At 48.0% G+C, this 18,556-nt stretch overlaps 1 protein-coding gene across 6 annotated transcripts in view; it reads right to left on the bottom strand.

Moving 5' to 3' along the window:
* Positions 1 to 18,556, bottom strand: part of PRDM16 (PR/SET domain 16) — a 312,213-nt gene that overhangs the window by 149,356 nt on the left and 144,301 nt on the right. The window contains exon 1 of one of the 6 annotated variants that reach the window (XM_083802567.1): positions 5,105 to 5,276. The exons of the other annotated variants lie outside the window; for them this stretch is intronic. Coding sequence (XP_083658693.1) covers positions 5,105 to 5,269 — 165 coding nt within the window. The 5' untranslated portion in view covers positions 5,270 to 5,276. Of the gene's footprint in view, positions 1 to 5,104; positions 5,277 to 18,556 lie in introns of those variants that run through there. 6 annotated transcript variants of the gene reach the window in all.

The following is an 18,556-nucleotide window of genomic DNA, read 5'->3' on the forward strand; positions in this document are numbered from 1 at the left end:
ACGGGCAATTTACATACACGGTATCACAACTTCTGTATCACTTTTTGAAGACATAACTCCTCCGTGACATTGTGATCAAGTTCAACTGCAAATACCAGGAAGTTAAACAGAATCTAATGGAGAGCATTTGTAATAACTTCAATAAGCTGAGGACTTGAGACTTTCAGCCAAGACAAATAAGAGAGGCTACTGATTAGTAAATGTCACCATTTCTCTTGCCAAGCACTCAGGGGCTGGTGATAGGAGAGCATTTAATACAATCTCACAGTCTTTAGGGGCTGTTTGATTTTATATTGCATTCTTATCAGGTTCTAAAAGTCCAGCGTTAATGAGCATGAGAAATGCACTTGATAATTTGGCAGTTTTGCTAAAAGAGAATGTATTCCATTCATTGCACGTGTTCCTTGGATCCAAACTAGAGATGCATTTCCCCTTCACAGGCCGTCACGTGTAACCTCCTCCTTTTCTTTTTCTCCGTTTCAGCAACCTGACATCACCTTTAATAGCCACCTATTCACACTGCTTAAATGAAGTGGCCTTTACCAACAACAGAGAAGGGGATCCTTCACAGCTCCAGCAAGCAGATGCACCCACTGCATTCCCTTCTGCAAGGCAAGAGATTCTTGAAAGAAGAGGAAGTACCAGGGATGGTAAATGACTGGGACAAACCACAAAACCAGTAACAATAAACGTGCAGATCCTGTTCAAATTCTGAGTGACCCAGGAGTTGAAGGAAACCCAGAGGGACGGCACGGTTGGAGAACACGACTGTGTCTCAATATGGCAGTGATGGCAGCGTTATGTTAGATACCCAGCTAGCAAAGCGCAGGCAGGTCAAAGTCCCACTACAATAAACAGCAGCCTGACTTTTTGGGGAGAAATTGTGCAACCTTTCCTAGTCCTGACGTGTGCACTGGGAGTCGCATTCACCAGAATGAAACTAGGTGTGGGCAGCGTGCAGGTGGAAGAATTACCCCTCACCTCCCCCATTCCTATGGACGTAGACCAAGCAGTATTATTTTGGTGCATGTTTCCATTATAAAATTCAATCGTGAAAAGAAGAAGGGACACTTCTCTCTGCCTCGCAGAGCAGTATGTGCAACCTAAGGATTAAAACAGACATCCTCAGTATTGAAGTGCTTCTGCATTTACTCGGTTTGTTCGTCTTCAAAACTGGGACCATAACTAGGAGAGTTTGAGAAAATATGAGATCCTGTGATAGAATGTGCTTCTGAACTGCAAAACACTTGTATTTTCACTCGATCCACAGAGAAAATAGCAGTGGAATGGAAGTGTCGGGCCCCCAGCTCTGCATCGTGCCTGCTGCAGGATCACACGAGACAATCACTTAATGGATCTGCAGCTCGTTATTGTCTGGGCAAAAAAATCATCTTGGAGAGTGAAGTGCAGTGTTTTGGTTAGCAGATCAAGCTTTGCTGTTTGCAGCAATGTAAATAGATTGGGCGGTTAGCTTTAGTCATACACGATCCATCTATCTTTTGTTCTCGACCCTTTTTAGTTATAAAAACGACCTTGATATTGACAGAATAATACAAATGAACTTCCTCTGTACTTCCCATATTGATAACCTGCTTGTTAAGATGATCACTAATATCATAAGTAAATAGGGAGACCATACATCATCTGGTAACGGCAGTGCTGACACGCACTTGGTCTGACGTATGGGGACCTCTGGGCTTTGGCGGAACAGCTCATCCTTCACGTTGCGCTGCAGCCTGTTTATCCAGGACACACACAGGCATACAGATCTATACAGGGCAATGCGCTCAGATCCTAATACACAACCACACCTGTGATGACCAAGGCTTCTTGCAAGATGCTCTCACATGGAAGAGGTGCATTGAAATGGATTCAGCAAATACACCATCTAGTCCCCAGAATAACTTGGCATATAACTTAACATATAACAACTTGCGCACCAGCCATTTGTGTCTCCCTTTGGGTGAGGTTCGTACGCAGCTAACCGACTGATTTGCCCCATTCTCGGTACGAGTATCTCTGAATTCATTTCCAATTCTGACGGCAGGACTTCCAGAAACTCCCTGCTCCTCTTCCTTCAGTGGCAGAGGTTCAATACTTTCAAACCAATGCGGCAACATCGACACTACTCCTTTTTTCTCACGAAATCCCCTTCGTCACATACAAACTCTTGTCACTGACGCTGACCAGCATCATTACTGTAGGAAGCAGGAAAGTCTCGGCACTTCGATCTCCACACGCCTGCAGCTGACAAACAGAGGGGCTGGGAGAAGGGGCACCCAGGTAACAGATTTTCCGCCCCAGGTCTCAAGCCACGAGCGGGGCAGCTGCCCTTGGCCTCTGCCACCGGCCGCTCCGAGCACCGCAGCCTGCGCGCTTGTGCCTAAGTGCAGTGATCTCACAGCTGAGGACTTGAGAAAGAACAGAGAGAAATGACCTCATTTCTTTCTCTTCCTCGCAGCCTAAAGAGACACTGATAAGAATTATGAATTGTTTCACCACATTTAAAGAGTATATAACTAATAAATTTTTCCTTGGGCAGGCTTTCCTGCCTCGGTCCAAAAGCCAAGTCTTTTCTCTGCCCCAGCAACACACGGCGTGGCTGAGCTCGCTGGAACTGCTCTAGCTCCCCACATGCAAGCACGTCAAATCACAAGCGCAAACATAAAAGCAAACTTGCAGCTCACTGCATACAGAATTTGCCAAAAATCCTGCTCAGTAAACTGTGTCTATATCTAGAGCTTATCCCCAGTTCCATCAAAATAATGGCCTTCCCTGTAACCATAGTAGTGCACCAAAGCTAAATAGCTAGGCTGTGACACGTAGATTTTTGATCATTAATCACACTTGAAGGAAAATAAAGCCAATATGCAACGTTCCCACCAATTTCAGAAGTTTAAAGTGGGAAATGCACTGTCTCATTTAGCGGCTTAGTTTTGCCGCTCGCGCTGTGAAAGGGCCGAATGAAAACAGCAGCCTGCCTAATAGCTGGTACCGCCCAGGGGGAGCGCGGGCCGTCTGGGAATGTATCCCTGCCTGGCACTCAGACAGCGAGGATGGGATATGTCAGTTTGATACCCATCAGCAGGATAACCTAACTGCCACTTTAACATGACAAGGTCGTAGCCAGGCACCGCGATGCAGCAAGAAAAATGGCCCATTAAAGCCTGAGAAGAACTGGAAGAGAAACATAAGGCTGCCTGTGAGAGGTTCAAGCCCTGTTTATTTTAGGGGAAGACGCGGATATTCAGTGCTCCTTTGTAGGGCCCGTCTCGGAGGTAGCTACTGAAAGAAAAGCAGGAGGATGGCGACCAGCACAAGAAGAGGCTGTGCTGCTGTTTTGCCTCTTGTCCTCCAGACTCGCTGCCCCTCAGACCCAGAACAGGGACTTGTCCCGAATCGGCTGGTTAACCCGGGGAGGAACTCCCTGTCGTAACGCTTTCTGCGAGGAAAAAAACAATCGGGGGACAGAAAAGGGCACTTTGTCTTCCTTTTTTTTTTCAGAAGTAATATAAAGAAATTATATTCTCTGTAAAGAAAAGTTACCATGGAATTATTCTGCAGACTAACTTCAGACACTGGCACAATCAGTCTCCTATTTAAAAGGGACACAGTGTTGTTTTTCTGAGCTGATAGGGGGTGCCAGGTGAGTTCCCTTTTAAGAGCTGTAGGAACAGTTTCAGACAGAACTGGATAATATTATGCTTGGAATGATAATATTGTGTTTGGAAAAGGTCAATATTTTATTTAATCAGCCAGACAGAGAGTGGGTGGCAATTTCAATGCATTTTCTTGAGACAGGAATTCAGGGAGTCCGAACGGAAATCGGTTTCTGTTTTTTCCTTGGGCTGCTGATGTCTTCCCCAGGTAGGAATTTGTGTCCGGGGCCTCGACGTAACAGGGCTGGGTAAATGCCCGGGCCTCTTTGCAGGGAATGCCACCGGAGAGCGCGTGGCTTCACTTGGCACCCAGTTTGTAAGCCAGCTGCACTTCAGGAATTGATGGGTCAGAGAATCACAAGGGCACCACGCAGACGGCACCCTCCCATCTCTCCACGTAACGCTTCTCCTTCCAACGTCACCTCCAGCACCCAACATCCCTTCCCGCTGGGGGCTGTCCGCTACCGACGTGCGTGTGCTGGAGCAAACGAGACCTGTTAATTCTTACAGGAGCCAGCAGCACCCACCCTCTGCACCAGGACCGCTTCTGGCCTCCGAGACAGAAATGGGATTTTATTCCCCGAGACAGAGGCAAGTCCTAACCTAGAGAGAACACTGATTAAAAGAGCCAATGAATAACTAGAGAAATGAGCTTATAAATGCAGCGAGCACTTCATTTCTTGAGGTCACAAAACTTGACCATTACCTGTCTGCTCACATTTTCTTGATTAGACATCTTCCCAGCAAAAAGACCTCGCGGCCAACCACTTCAAAAAGCCACCTGCCAGAAGCTCCTTCCCTCTTGACCGCACGGTTCAAGCCGTGGGCGCCCGGCTTTCAGAGTGCTTGCTCAGAAAATTCGGAAATCTCCGCAGAAAATTTTCCTGAGGTAAACCAAAATGGCTAATAGATCCTAAAAAAATTACCGTTGTTATCTTTAGTAATTCTAGATTCTAAAAAAAAATCACCTTTATTATCCTTAGTAATTCCAGTTGTTCGCCACCAAAATGAAAACGGATTTCTTTCATTTGGAGCTCCGCTCAGAACACTCCCAAAAAATCCCACACTTTTTCTTTTTTCATCACAAGCTTTGAGAAAGCACACACAGCCCTCCTGGTCGTTAAACACTCCAAGTGCAGTTCTGAAGAAAATCTGGGGAGACCCAGCTCTGAGCATTGATTGCAAGGGGTTTTTTAATCTTGTGCCAAAAGGAACATTGAGGTTTGAAGATGGCTCCCTACACGATCTTGCCAAATAGCATTTCTGTTTATGTCTTCAAAACTACCACCAAGGGTTCATAGACAAAGAAATGTCCGCAACGTATCCAGATGCTGGAAATTAAATGTCTTGGAGCCACTGAAGAGGGTTTAATGAAGTACTTTTTTAACTGCCAGCCCAAAGTAAATAACCACCGATTTGAGCATAGTTAAGAGATTTCACCTTACCAGATCATCTGAACGTGCCATCGAGGAAACCACTGCTTTGTGGAAACAGCACAGCAGCACCTTAACACTCTTAGAAACTTGGTTCTTGTCTTCCTCAACACCCCAAACCTCCTGGGACTGAGAAAGAGTAAAGCAAGCCCTGCAAAAGCTACACAACTCCCGCATGCTTGTCAGTCCGTGCTGCCGGGTCACCGGGGTCAATTGGTCCTGCTCTGACTTAAGGAAGGGAAGGATGAAGTCAATGAAGTCATTAGCCACAGGCTGCAGCCGTTTCCCCACGTTTGCCCGTGGCACCTGCTCTGACCAGGCTGGACGCCGCCCAAGCCCCGGCTGCTGCAAACGCAGCGACAGCTGGAAGGCGAATGCTGCGGGTTTTACACAGAAAAACGCACTCACCCTCGATTGCACGCTCACACACATTTCTTCGAGGGCTATTTTACTGCTTTGAAAGTTTGGCGTTGTGCTGCGGATTGTGCTGAAGTTGAGAAAATTGCAAGGGGGACTCTGAGGCTTGGGATGAGTTTGTGGTGTCTCGGATTTCTCCAAAGACATCTCCTCACCACATCCTTCCATTCCAGGCTCCCTAAATATCATCCCTCGTATTTCAGATGTGTGTTTTTATAATACAAAAGGAATTTGTAAGGCTGTTTTTTTGGTTTGTTTTTTAAAGATAAGGAATCTCTTTTAAAGCAGTAAATTAATGATTTCTAGGATTGGGATAAGCAATGGAATAAAGCGGAGAACCAAGAAAGATAATATACTCTGTTATACAATTGCCTGCTTTGCTACAGCCAAGGCTGTCAATTTGTCCATATATTTATAATTCACAGTTGTTTATCCCCCTTCCCTAATTCAGACGTGCAGCTTGTTGGTTAGATGAAAGTTAAGATTCAATGCAAAAGCAATAATCTGGCTGACATTTGGTGGGACACTACTTCAGCTTGACTAATCCCTCCCTTCCCAGAGGCTCACTGCTGTGCTCTCCCTTTTGCCAGGAGCACAGTGCCAGTCAGTGTGGTTTCTAAATCGTGTTTTGGTTCAAATCGCAAAAAGAGAACTTTACAATAACTTACACGGGCCGCACTACTTGGTGAAAGCACTAAGAGCGTGCTTCACTCTTCTCGAAGTCCAAGCTATTCAACAGAGGCCTCAAAAACACACCAAAAAAAGGTATAAGCTGCTTGGACTGATGCACAGTACGTGCACCATTCCAAGCAACATAGACAATTTGGTTTTTGCAATAACTTATTCTACAGCTCTAAATGTTAAACGTTTGGGGCTTCCACCTTCCTGAAAGCCTCCCGCGACGCGCAAGGACCGGGTGTCTGCTGGCCGTCCCGGGGACTTGCCTCCAAGCTCAGCAGCTATTCCTGCTCCACTGCTTCATTTGGCCAGGTCACTGGGCACGCTACATGGAAACAGCTCCTGAGGTGAAAAGGAGCACTCCTCCTTTACTGGAAAATAAACAGGAGATTACTTTTTGACCTCTCTTTTGCTCTCGGAGCCTTCTGCCTGTACAACCAGTGCTGCTTGTTCTTGTACTTTTCACCACAGAGGATGCACAAGGAAATGACCAGGTGAGCACAAACAATAAAACACAGCAGTGGGAACCAATCCAGCCGTGCTTGGGGTTTTCTTCTAGGCAGGTGTGAAAAAAGATGATTTTCTGGCAGATTTGGCCTTGCAGCATCGCTGTCCTAAGTCACTTAAAAAGCATACACACAGCAGCATTTGCAACTTTATCTCACAAACCGTAACACTGGGATTCAAGTGATATGCGTTTGAGTCATTTATTTCCCAGTTTTCATGCAATCTGGTTCAATTATGAATTTGACTGCTTTTTTTTTTGCAGAATATAAAATCCTTTTCCTTGCACCATATAATTGTGTTCCATCGCAGAACTGGTATTCATCATTGCCCTGCTGTCCCCTAGCCTAAAAGATAAACCATCCACAGGGTAATAAATGTCAAACTATGATTATTGATGCTTTCAATTAAATTGATTATCTATTTGAGGTGCATAGCATGGTGATTTATTGCTGTCTCCTTACGTTGCACTTGGCACAATGGCTTCCCTGAAAGGTGAATATTTTGATTGTTTCAATAGATTTTCTATTAATCTGATTTTTTAAAAGGGACTCACAACCATCCGAGTGCCTGCTTAACTGCAATGGCACCTCATCGAGTCTGAAATATGCCACCTGTTTGGTTGGCTTCTGCAGAGCGGAGGTTAGGATCCAATATGTGAAAATAGAAAATGAAAACTTTGGTTTAGGTGTTAAGGGAAAGACAGAATACATCCTTGACTTACATCCCTCCTTCACAAACATTTATTTTTTATGGACTATATCAGACAAAAGGTGTGTATAATGTTGAGCTTTGTTGACTACTTACTACACACCTCGACAGAGGGATGAGATGACCTTCGACTCGTCACTGGCATTGTGTTTTTATTAGTTTCAGATAAGAGGAGCTATAAAATTCAAAGACATTTGCTCACCAATAATAATCAGCAGCTGCTTCACAAACAAGGCTTCTGTTAGCTGTGTCATGGTTAAGGTGACACAAGTTGACCTCTATCTGATAATTTACTTGAAGAAACGCCTCAAACGTGGCAGGACGGCCTCGTACCAGCTTCCGCTGCTGCTGTTTCCTCACAGCACTGTACAGTTTGCTCCAACCTGTTTCAGAAAGCAAATCTCCCTCAAAAACGCCTCTCATCCACTCACCAAGGCATGCAGGAAATAAGCATGAGAAAATTATAACTCTCCTTTAATATGCCTGTTTTGCTAGCTATGAAGAAAATTATGTAAAAACATTTTCAGGCAGGTCGACTTAGAGAATCTCCATACCAAAACTCATCATTTCCATGGGGGGGGGGTGAAATAATCCAGTACTGCTAAGCCATTGACTTCAAATTTGAAGCAGGGACAATTTTTTCTCCATTATTGCCCACATCTGGTATTTCCAAGTAATGGGAAAGCACCACGTCAGATAACCCTGTGACTAAACTTCCTGGTGCTGCACTCCCCTGACCAAGTTTCCCACCATTTATTATCGGGAGCACCCAGGAAAAGGACCGAAGCCCCGTTGTGCTAGCTGCTACATAAAACACAGCGATGAGTCCGCCTAGAAGACCTTGATAATAAGTAAACACAGCAGATAAATGGTGGGAAAAGAGAAAGATTGCTATCCCCATTTTACAGACAAGACTGAGACAAGAAATTAGGTGACGTGCCAAAACCACACAGTCTCCGGCATTCAGAAATTGAGTTTCCAGCTCCTCAGAGCTAATCTCAACAATAAGGCTGTCAGTCCTCCTCAGATGCAAACACCTTTGACCCCGGTAAGCTCAGAATTATGCACACATCAATTCAGACTTTGAAGCCTGGCTTATCTCTCGCTAGTGTAACTGTCCCCTCCGCTGCAACCAACAGGGCTGGCTGAGGGAAAAACAAAGTACCAAGGAAGAAGAAAAGAAAAACAAAACCCTGCAGCTCAGGCAGAAATCGCTATCTTGCGTTTGCTGTGGGCTACCTCCATCGCGGCAAAGCCCAAAGGGCTTTATAGCTTGTGTGTGGGGGAATGCTTTAATCACCACCTGACCAACGCAGGAGAGGAGCTAACTGGGGAATCTAACAGCCCAAAGCAACTCTGCAGACGAGGTAAGGGCAAATATGAAGGAAACATTTCCATTTGATAATACCAGCTGCACACGAAAAGGCAAATGTAATAACCCAAGCTTAAATTTGGCCATCGAACCAGAGCGAAGGCCTCCCCTCTCAGCAGCTACGAGTTAGCACCACATCCTTGGACCAGTTGCTGACATATCCCTGTTTGAAAAGTCAACTTGAATAGCTCAGGCTCCCAAAACAGGAGCTCAGCTGAAGGTGAGGCTTCAGGAAAGTCACCCCGAGCATCCTGCTGCTGGGCCACACGGGTGCCACCGCCGGCGGCAGCAGCAGCCGGTGCTGACTTACCGAGCCGCGCGGCTCATGGAAAAGAACATGAAAAAGGCCACAAGCAACTGGGAAGTACGATGAGTTCCTGAAGCTCCAGACCGAGGGCAATTTGCTGTGCTGAACATCAAGGCTGTTTCCCCAAAAACAAATATAGGCACAGTAAGGTTTATGTGGCCAGACCCTGCCCCTGCAGTAGAGGTCAGAAAACGTGACATCTGGTGTCCCAAGGATCTCTGTCGGGCCACGCACAGCTGTAATGACAGCTACACCTTGTAGACAGCACTAGGATATTTTTATGGCTTGAAGGATGATCCTAAAGGCCTGGAACAATGAAAAAGATGATTAAAAAAAGAAAGAAGCAGGAAACCTCAGGATGAAGGGCCGCGACTTCCCTCCTCAGCACACATCACAAGCTCTCGGATGCACGGAAACAAATTCCAAGTAACCTCTGCGGCGCGGGTGAGGGCACCACGCGGGTGCGAGGAGCGATTGGCAGAATGCGCCCTTTGTGGGGCGGCAGGGCCGGGAAGGTGTTTGCATATGTAAAGTCCCTGGAGCGCTTCCAGGCGCACGGCGCTGAGCGGTGCGTGCGGACGCAGGAGGAACACGGTGTTCGGGCTCGTGCTGCCGCCGGGCCCGGCTGCTGGCACGGGCTGAGAGCCCCCGAGCACGGGGAAGCACATCCCGCGTCGCTCCTCGCTTCACTCTGGGCGCTTTCCTTCCGCTGGCCAACGAGAAGCAAAACCTGAGCGACTCAAGGGGACGGGGTGTTTTTTATTTCGTTTGACTGGAGAAATAACCAGACTGCTTCACCCTGGGAAGGTCTGGATGCATGAGAACCGCCCCTTCAGCACTGGCGGTCCACAACCGCTCCCCTCTTTCACCGAAGTGATGCACGCACAGGGTCACGGCGAGCCGTGCAGCTCCGGGACCCCGTCCTCCGCTTCGCTCTCTGCATTCCTCAGATAGCAGGGTAATGACTGGGGGGTCATGAAAAGGGAAGAACTCGAGCATTTCTTGCTGTTTCCCTTACAAGTTTCTTCTGAAAATTATTTTTCAAATTGTATGGGGCAAAGTTCAGCCCCAGAAAAGGCAAAGAGAAGGAAAACTGAAAGGGAGGCAACGGTGGTTACTTGCTCATTGAGCTCAGACTGGGGCTGACAGATCTTTCCACCAGCCTCAAAGAGAACCTCCCGAATCCTCCCAGAAGTTTGGATCACTCTCTCCTTCCCTTTCCTTCCTGCACAAGAAGCTAGGATGTGCCCCTTCTAAAGCAACCCTGGGACGTGCTGATGGTTCAGCTCCACGCAAGAAGTGCTGGAGCTCCCTGCTCTGGCCATGAGCGTTGTGAGAGGGCAGCCTCAGAAAGGAAGCGTGTATTTGGCCTTCCGTTCTGCAAGCCCCACCTGGAATCCAAAATAAAGCGCTGCTTCTCCCTCCCTTTCCTCATAGCAGCTAAGAGAAGAGCTGTTTTGGTATCGGACCACAAACAACTGCCTGCTGAGATTCCCATCAGCGAAGAAGCTGCACCGTGACCCAAAAGCTCAGCGTCTGCATTCCCGGAAAAAGAAACCATCACAGTCCTACTTCAGTTATCTCACCAAAGGCAAGGTCCTCTTTTTTTTTTTTTCCTTTTTCTTTTTTTTCTTTTCTTATAGGGACACATTGAGAATGTTACTGCGTTATCACGGCAGCTGTACGCAGCTATCAGTAATAACCGTGATGGCTGGACCGGCCTGTGCCACAGGAACCGAGCAGGCATCTGCTCTGTTTAACGCACAGGAAGCACAGGGCAGGTTTTAAGAAGTATGCAGAGGATGTAATGGAGCCTCTAATGTGTTTAGGTTTCTCCGGCGGAATCTAGCTTTATCGGAAAACAAAGGTCCTGGTGGGATTATCAGCAGAAAGAAACCCAGAACCTGTCTGGTTAGGAAAGGGGCTATGGAGATTGTTATGTCAAGGTGCAAGAGCTTCCTCCCAGGCCAGCTAAAAGCCACTTCTGTAACTGGTCCCCTCCACAGAATTAACGGGAAATCTGTGCCCACGTGCAAGATCTTTAGCACAAATAAATCAGTTCTTGTCTCACGCTGGTTCCTTGCAGAAAGGAAAGAAAAATTAAGATGTCTCTGATGTTGACATTCCTCTCCAAGAGCTAGCAGTATCTTAGCAAAACAAGATTTTATTTTTAAGCTGCTTAATAGGAAGCACACCAAGCTCGGCCCTGTGATACCTCCGCGTGCTGCAACGCCCTGCCCACCGTGATGAGTCGAGTAACAAGCGTCTGAAGGTTACAAGCACCTTACACCTTCAGCTGCCCTGCTCCATCTCCAGCTGAGCACCCAACAGCGCGCTGCTACGGGTGGGAGCAGCCGGGGGAAGGAGGAACCAAAGGCATAAGAAACTTTTTCATAGGCAGTTAAGAAGATTACAATTTAGGAAGCAGCAATTACTCGGAAACGTGATCCTTGACTTTTTTTTCCTTACATGATTAACAAAACAATTACGGTAATTATTTAAATTAAAGTACCAGCCCCGATAACATAAAAATGGGCCCTGTCAGTCTGTTAGTCTCAGCTCAAGGCAGCCGTACAACAGGGAAACGCCAAGGTGAAGCCGTGAGGTCACTGCTGGTGCCTCCCGTATCTCTCAAAGGTCAGCGTGGAGGACTCAGACCTGACTTGTTTTTCAGCTCACCTATATGAGTTTCACAAAATCCAGGTTTACATCCTCGTTAGTGTATTAAAACACACCCATAACAGCGTTTGGATTCAAGGGCCCTTGATGAGACCATGACATAAATACAGCATGGGTGCTTTAAACAGGGAACCGTGATAGCACGGACAACCTCAGCAGCAGACGAGGTACCTTTTGCCCCCGTACGTCCGCAGCCTGCCTTGTGCTCAGCCCCATCACGCTCCGGTGGCTCCCCCCTCGCGGAGCACGACGCACCGTGTGCACGTTACCCGTACACAAGCAGCGTGTGCCAGTAACAGCGCTGCCCTTAAAAAGCAGCTACCGCCGCTCTTGGGTGAGCTGTTTGTTACGGACGGGCAGGGGCAGCTCACCGACAGCCTGAGCCTCTGCCACCCAGGCCAGCTCTAGCCCCGGTCTCCCCGATGGCCCTGCGGCACCTCGGGGCTGCCTGGCACCACCAGCCGCCCCCCCAAAAGTCGCCGAGCGCTGCTCAGCCTCCCCAGGATGATTTACAAGCGCTGCCTTCAGATGAGGGCAGAGATGAGCCCGTACCCCGCGTCCCTGCCGAAGGCGTCCCCCTCCCCTCTCCCCTATCCCCCGGGCCCGACCGTCCCTCTCCTCCCCCACAAGCACCAGCTAAAAAAGGGAAAGAATGAGAAAGTGAGTACTCTGTAGCTGGCACTGCAGACAATGTATGTCTTGTGTGAGTAATTTAGCACTATGGCCAGTCAATCTGGTTTCTGGGCCCAATGCCCTGACCCTCTTTAGAGCTGCTCTCTCTCTCCAGCACAGTGTGAAACATTTCCTTTCACAGCACTGACACTTTGCAGATTGAGACGTCAGGCCTGTCCAACTGCAGCAAATTAGCAATTTTTCTTTTACTAATTGGAAATAAAAATGTTTGCTAAGGGAATAATTTGTAGGAATGCAGTGTTAGGTTTCCGGCTTTTTATAAGGATGCTTTAAACTTTATACATGTGCACTTTTCTTCTGTTTTGATGCCTTGCACTGTAAATTTTAATAGGTTACTTGACTGTTAACTTTACAGTCTCGGCCGTCCGAAGGATTAAATGAAGTTTTTAATTTATCTTCCTCTCCAAGGCAGCAGGGTCTTCCTTAACAGTGCCCGGCCCGCTGCTCAGTGAGCCCGGAGAAGGAGCACGGCTCCGGAGAGGTAAAAGCACACGCAGCTCCGCGGCACCCGATGGACGTGGGGCAGGCAGGCTGTGTGCGAGGCCTGCGGTGCGAGGCTCTCCCAGGTCCCCTGGGAGCACGCGGAGGGAGGTGGGCAGCAGCTTCACGGGGGCTTTTCCTCCCCCAGGCTGTCACAAACGGGTGGTTCCCTACCCGTGAATCTGCGCAGCCGCCCGGTCACTGTGCTCGCAGCAAATACAGCCAAAAACCTGGCTCCTGCCTGTGCTGGTAGGGAAGAGGGGCAGGAGGCTCCTCCCTGCCGTGGTCCTGCTCCTTTGCTCGAGTGCATTCGGTGAGGAAACACCAAATGTTGGGAAGGGTTTGGTGGTGACAGCGCCTGGATGTTTAACTCCTTTCAAAAGCAAATGCAGACCTGGGACATTTTGATCTGTTTGTTCCTAGAGACCACTCTGCTTTTAAGAAATGACATGCAAAGGGCAGTCAGTAAAGACTCCTTCAAATAATAAAAAAAAGTTTGAGAAAGCGGGATCGAGAAAGAGCCTCCTATAACCTAGGAAAACCTGCTGAAACCCAGAAATGAGAAGGAAATGCCCTTTTGCCGAAATACAATATGTTAGTTTAATATTTCTCCATAATTCTTAAGGCATGTAATGTCTTCCTGCAAACTGCTCTCAGGCAGGAGTACATTAGCTCTCCCAACAATGCCAGCACATAAAGAGTTACTGTTCTTTCCCCCCGAACCACCCCCACCCCCCCATAAAGCATTTGACAGCCATGCCTAATAATTCTTTCTGGTGTGGTTTTTCTTTTTCTTGATGTCTTTATGTGAATATGAAGCCAGAGTGAAAGGCTTTGGGTGACCCCCGTGAGAGAGAAAAAGTATGAACTACAGAGAAAGCGAGTGAGATATAGGCTCCCTGCGGAGACATAGGCATCTTCTCTGGCAGCTCACCACTTGGCTTCAGAGGGCCTTTGTGAAGGAAAAAGGACTCTTCTTCACTCAGGCTGTGACAATAGGTGTTTTGTCAGAGAGGGACAGGATAAAAAGCAGGGGGTGGGAGGCGAGATCATCATCGGCAAGGGGCTAGCCTTTGGGGCCTGCAGATGTTGGAAGGAGGATGATTTATTGCTCCAGTGTCCTCGGTGGCATTTGGCTACCTTCCCAGAGCCCGGCCGCGGTGGCGGGGCGGGAGGAGGGAGCGCGGCACCGCCGTCCCCATCCCTTCCTCGGGCAGAGCGCGCCGGGGCGGGGGGCCGCGGCTGGCAGCCCCCATGGGGACGGGGCCGCGGGGCAGGCCAGGCCTCACAGAGCCACGCTCCCCGAAGCCCTGCCGACCGCAGGCCGGAGGCACGGCCTCTTCCTAACGCCTCGGCCACAGAAAGGCCCGGCGGAAAAAAAAAAAAGAGGTGCGACGGTTACTTACAAATTGCTGGCACCGCGAATCGAATAGCGTGACGGCTTCGTGCTTAGAATAACCGGCCCCAGCTAAGCCATCTTCATCCAAAACCTAAAACTGAGAAGCCCGGGGGTGGTTTTTGTGCACAGGACAAAAAACTTCCTTCCTCCTGCTCCTGTTACCAGCTGGGATAACATAGGCTATTTGTGCACGGTCCTCTCCTCGCCGGGCGATGAGGAAGGAGGGAGCGGGGCCGAGGCGCGAGCCCCGCTGCAGGACAAGGGCGGCCTGGGCCGGGGTGGGCAGGGAGGGAGGGATCGGGTGCCTGTACTCGGTCAGAAGCTACGGAAAGGCTCGGGAACAAATCAGCAGAGAGAAGGAACCCAAAGCTTGGATCCTTCTCCGTGCCCAAAGAAAATCTCAGACCCTTTTGAAGTTTGCCCGCTGCTCCATACATCCAGCATATTGAAAAGTATCCCCGATCGCCGAGCCAGGAACTGCTGGAGAATTTCCAAGAAAAAGGAATCACAGCCTAACAAGAAATACACACCAGGACAGTACATTGCCAGGAGTTTGATTTAGGACTTTTGCTCCAGCTCCTTTCCTCTTTTAATATACAGTTTTCCACCACACTTTCTATATAAATACTGTATCCTATGGCTGACAGCCTCTTTTAGGAGATTTATCCGTTGGTGGATTTACTAAAAATGTTTTCTGTTGAAACAAGGGCATATGCTTCACCTCAGCAAAAGGCACATCCAGAGACAGTATTAAAATACAAAGGCAGCAAATCCCAGACAAGATAGATGCAAATAAAATGCTTCGGAGTCATTTTGTACAGAAATTGCTAGGTAGGAAAGCTGGAAGACAAAATACAAAAGTGGAAAGCGACTGAAAAGGGCACTGAAGAAAAAACAAACTAAATTCCCCAGATGAGTTCCACAACAACGACGCTTAACAAAACCCCACTACTGAAAAGAGTGCCATTAGTTTCAATTGCCGAGCCCCAATAGCACCTACTAGGAGGGAAAATCTCAAAATGCATTATTAAGTTCCAGACACACTTTTCTGCATGTACTCAAAACTGTTATATCCATTTACAGAAGGAAGTGAAGCATTCAAAGTATAAGTGACATGTCCAAGGTCACACAAAGAGTCAACTGCAGAGTCAACAGAAGAGTAACTAGATCTTTGCTTAAAATCCCTTGGCTTTGACTGCTAGACAATGGCTCCCCCTCCCACGTAATCAACCAGTTATGGAAAGGCATAAATGCATATTTGCAGGACGAAATATGTTCACTTGAGAATAAAAATGTTTGGATGATTATCTATAGATTATGTGACATTATCCAGACCTCTCTGGTTTGGAAGTTGGATAGAAATTTGATGAATTACAAGCAAGACACAAACGTTATAAGAGAAGCTTTGCTCTGACTATTTCTCTTGGTCTCTGAAAAAAGTAAGAATTCCAGAAATATACCAAAAAATACAATACCCACAGCTCCGAGTTCTCCAAAACCTCCCAAGTTATTATTCTTATTCCCAATATTAGTTTGTTTATCACTATTGGCATTTAATATCCTTCTACTCATCTTGCCACAACTGCGGTTTTACAAAGCAAGCCAGCGACCACAAAGTTTGAGCAAAAAAGTCGACCCAAAAGGCAAAAGAAACAATCTTCTGGACTTTCACAGGCTGTCAGGTCACAAATGCCTCACATTTTCTGACAAAATTATTACTACGACACTGTGAGTACGCCCTACATAGTTTGCACATCTTAGGAGGAGCTGAAATTAAAATAGTCTGAGCTGCCTTTTTATTCGTTTCCATTTTCTGAGACTGTTTGTCAGTGTCCACATGTATACAGGGATTCTCCTTACTTGAGAGCAGCAAATCCTGTGTGCTGCGCGGTGTCAAGCGCTCTGGCTCCTGAAGGACGTCATGGTACTGGAAGTAGAATATATGTCAAACGCTGCTGTAAGGGAACACGCTGCTAAAAGCTGGCTTTGTGCATTTTTTTTATTTTTTTTTTAAGAGGCAGCGTTTGGATGACAGACGTGGATAATACTGCATCTTTAATGCCTCGCAACAAATCGCCACATCAGCACTAAATACCTCCACTTAATTTTTCATTTGGATACGATGAAACATTTTTTCCCATGGAAGGAAAAGTCTGGTCTTTGTGATCGTGGCACTGCCAGCCCAAGTTACAGTAAAGGTTAATCACAAACAAGAGACAAGTAAAGTAGACAAAGAGCATCATACACTTCACTTTTCAATGGATGTTTTCATAAATGTATGAATAATTTAAATTATCATTGCCGAGTATTTATTCGAGTGTTTCAGGGGAAAAAAATGCCTCCTCTTTTTTTTCCCCTCCTTGATTCTTTTCATTTCTGTCTCATCTCTTTTATGTGCTGCATCGGCTGTTTTCTTGCCATCTGAATCAGTTTTTTGGAACAATGGGATGTATGAGGGCTGAGGGGGCAGTTGAAGAATACAGCCCTTGTTGTACACTCTGTGACTTGACATTGATTAATGAGGGTGCGGACATGGGCAGAATTTGATAGAGAGAGAAGGGGAAATTGGAGGACCTGAGGGCACCAGAAGGAGGAGGGCAAGGAGATGACAGAGCGCGCCACAGCGATGCCAGTGACTGCGCAGCATATGGGAACAGCGAGCGGCGGAAATCGCTCTGCACAGGGCCAGCTGCCCGAAACGCACCCGCGATCGCCACCCAGGCTCCTGATACCACGAGGAATACCTAGGAACGGCAGCGGGGCACCTCCGGGAGTATCACAGCGCTCTCGCGGTTTATCCTACAGGTCAAGGCTTGTTGTGTCAATACGGCTCTTCCCTTCACACGAACGCTTGCCCCCAAAAAAGCTTGTAGAAAAAGCTTTATTGTTTCCTCCGTTCTTCCACACATACCTCAGCCTCCACCCTGTTGGTTTACTTTCAAACCCTACAGCCACTGAGGTTTGTAACCTCTTCGGCAGGAGTCTGTAACGTGTCTGCCCGTCCTTAAAAACCACATGCAGGCCAAGGCTCCCGGGTTGCAGGGGAGGGCTGGGTTGGTCCCACTTGGAGAGACGAGAGTTTGCCAGCTTTATGCCGATTCCTGTGATGTTCGTTTGGTTCCTCTGCAGGGGCTCACCAAACGAGGCGATCACGAGCACTTCGGCCACCACGTGAAAAGCTGCTGGTACAGGAGTGAAACGCAGCACAGTTCGTACAGCACTAAAGACACGCAGGACCGACAGTAACTACATCTTGGGATTACCGCTATTAAATACACTGAGAGCAACGTCTGACGAGTCAGAAATCTTTATAGAAACCACTTTTGATGAAACCTGGAAACAAAGCTGCAGTTTCCGTAATTTCAGTCAATATAAGAGGGGTGGGGTCCCCCCAAAGCAGCAGCAGCCCAGTTCTCAGACCCAAATTCCAGTTGTTTTGCCGTTCTCCACCGTCCCAGACAAATCCGATACCTGCCAGACTGGTGACTGTGTGCAAATCCAGCTCAGCCTCTCATTCAGGGCTGTTCTCTCTTGCACAAAACACGAGACGTTCATTTAGGGAGATGCTTGTCCCCGCGCCCTCCGTGAGCGCTCTCGCCACCAGCCTGCGGGCCACGCGAAGCGGGTCTCAGCTCTGCTTTACATCAAGGACAGCGAAAGGCCCCGGCTTTGCTGGTGTGTCCATACAGGCACACGGAGTTTCACAGATGTGTAAGGACTGTCCTCCCTCTCGCTCAGCGCCGTGACCACCACCAGCCGGCCACCAGCTTAGCGCCTCTCCCCGAGAATAACCCCAAAACACGGCAGGCAGACATCAGCCGCCTTCCGGCTGCTGGATGCACGCGACCTGTCCGGGCACCGGGGGTTTGTGCAAGGCCAAAAGCAGCCTCCTGCCGCCGAACAGCCCGGCTGAACGCAACGCCTCGGCCTTTTGCGCTGTGGCAGAGTCCTCCAGCGTCTCCCTTTCTCTCCCCGCTGCCTCCGCGCCGCGGACAAGCGGCGCGGTGATCACCTGCAATGGCAGCCACAGAGGGTGACCTGAGCCCTAGAGCTACTGCTGGAACAAATGAGAGAGCTTAACTAGAGCAAGACTGGCATAAAAAGGAAAGAGAAAAAAAGAGAGGAACAAAGATTCTGTCCAATTTGCTCTTTTCGGCATTGTAAAAACTGGCCTGTTTCCCAGTATATCACTCTGCCATTGAATAAGGTCAATTGCAGAGCAGT

The sequence above is a fragment of the Anser anser genome (assembly GCF_964211835.1).
Source record: "Anser anser genome assembly, chromosome: 17".
Lineage (NCBI taxonomy): Eukaryota > Metazoa > Chordata > Aves > Anseriformes > Anatidae > Anser > Anser anser.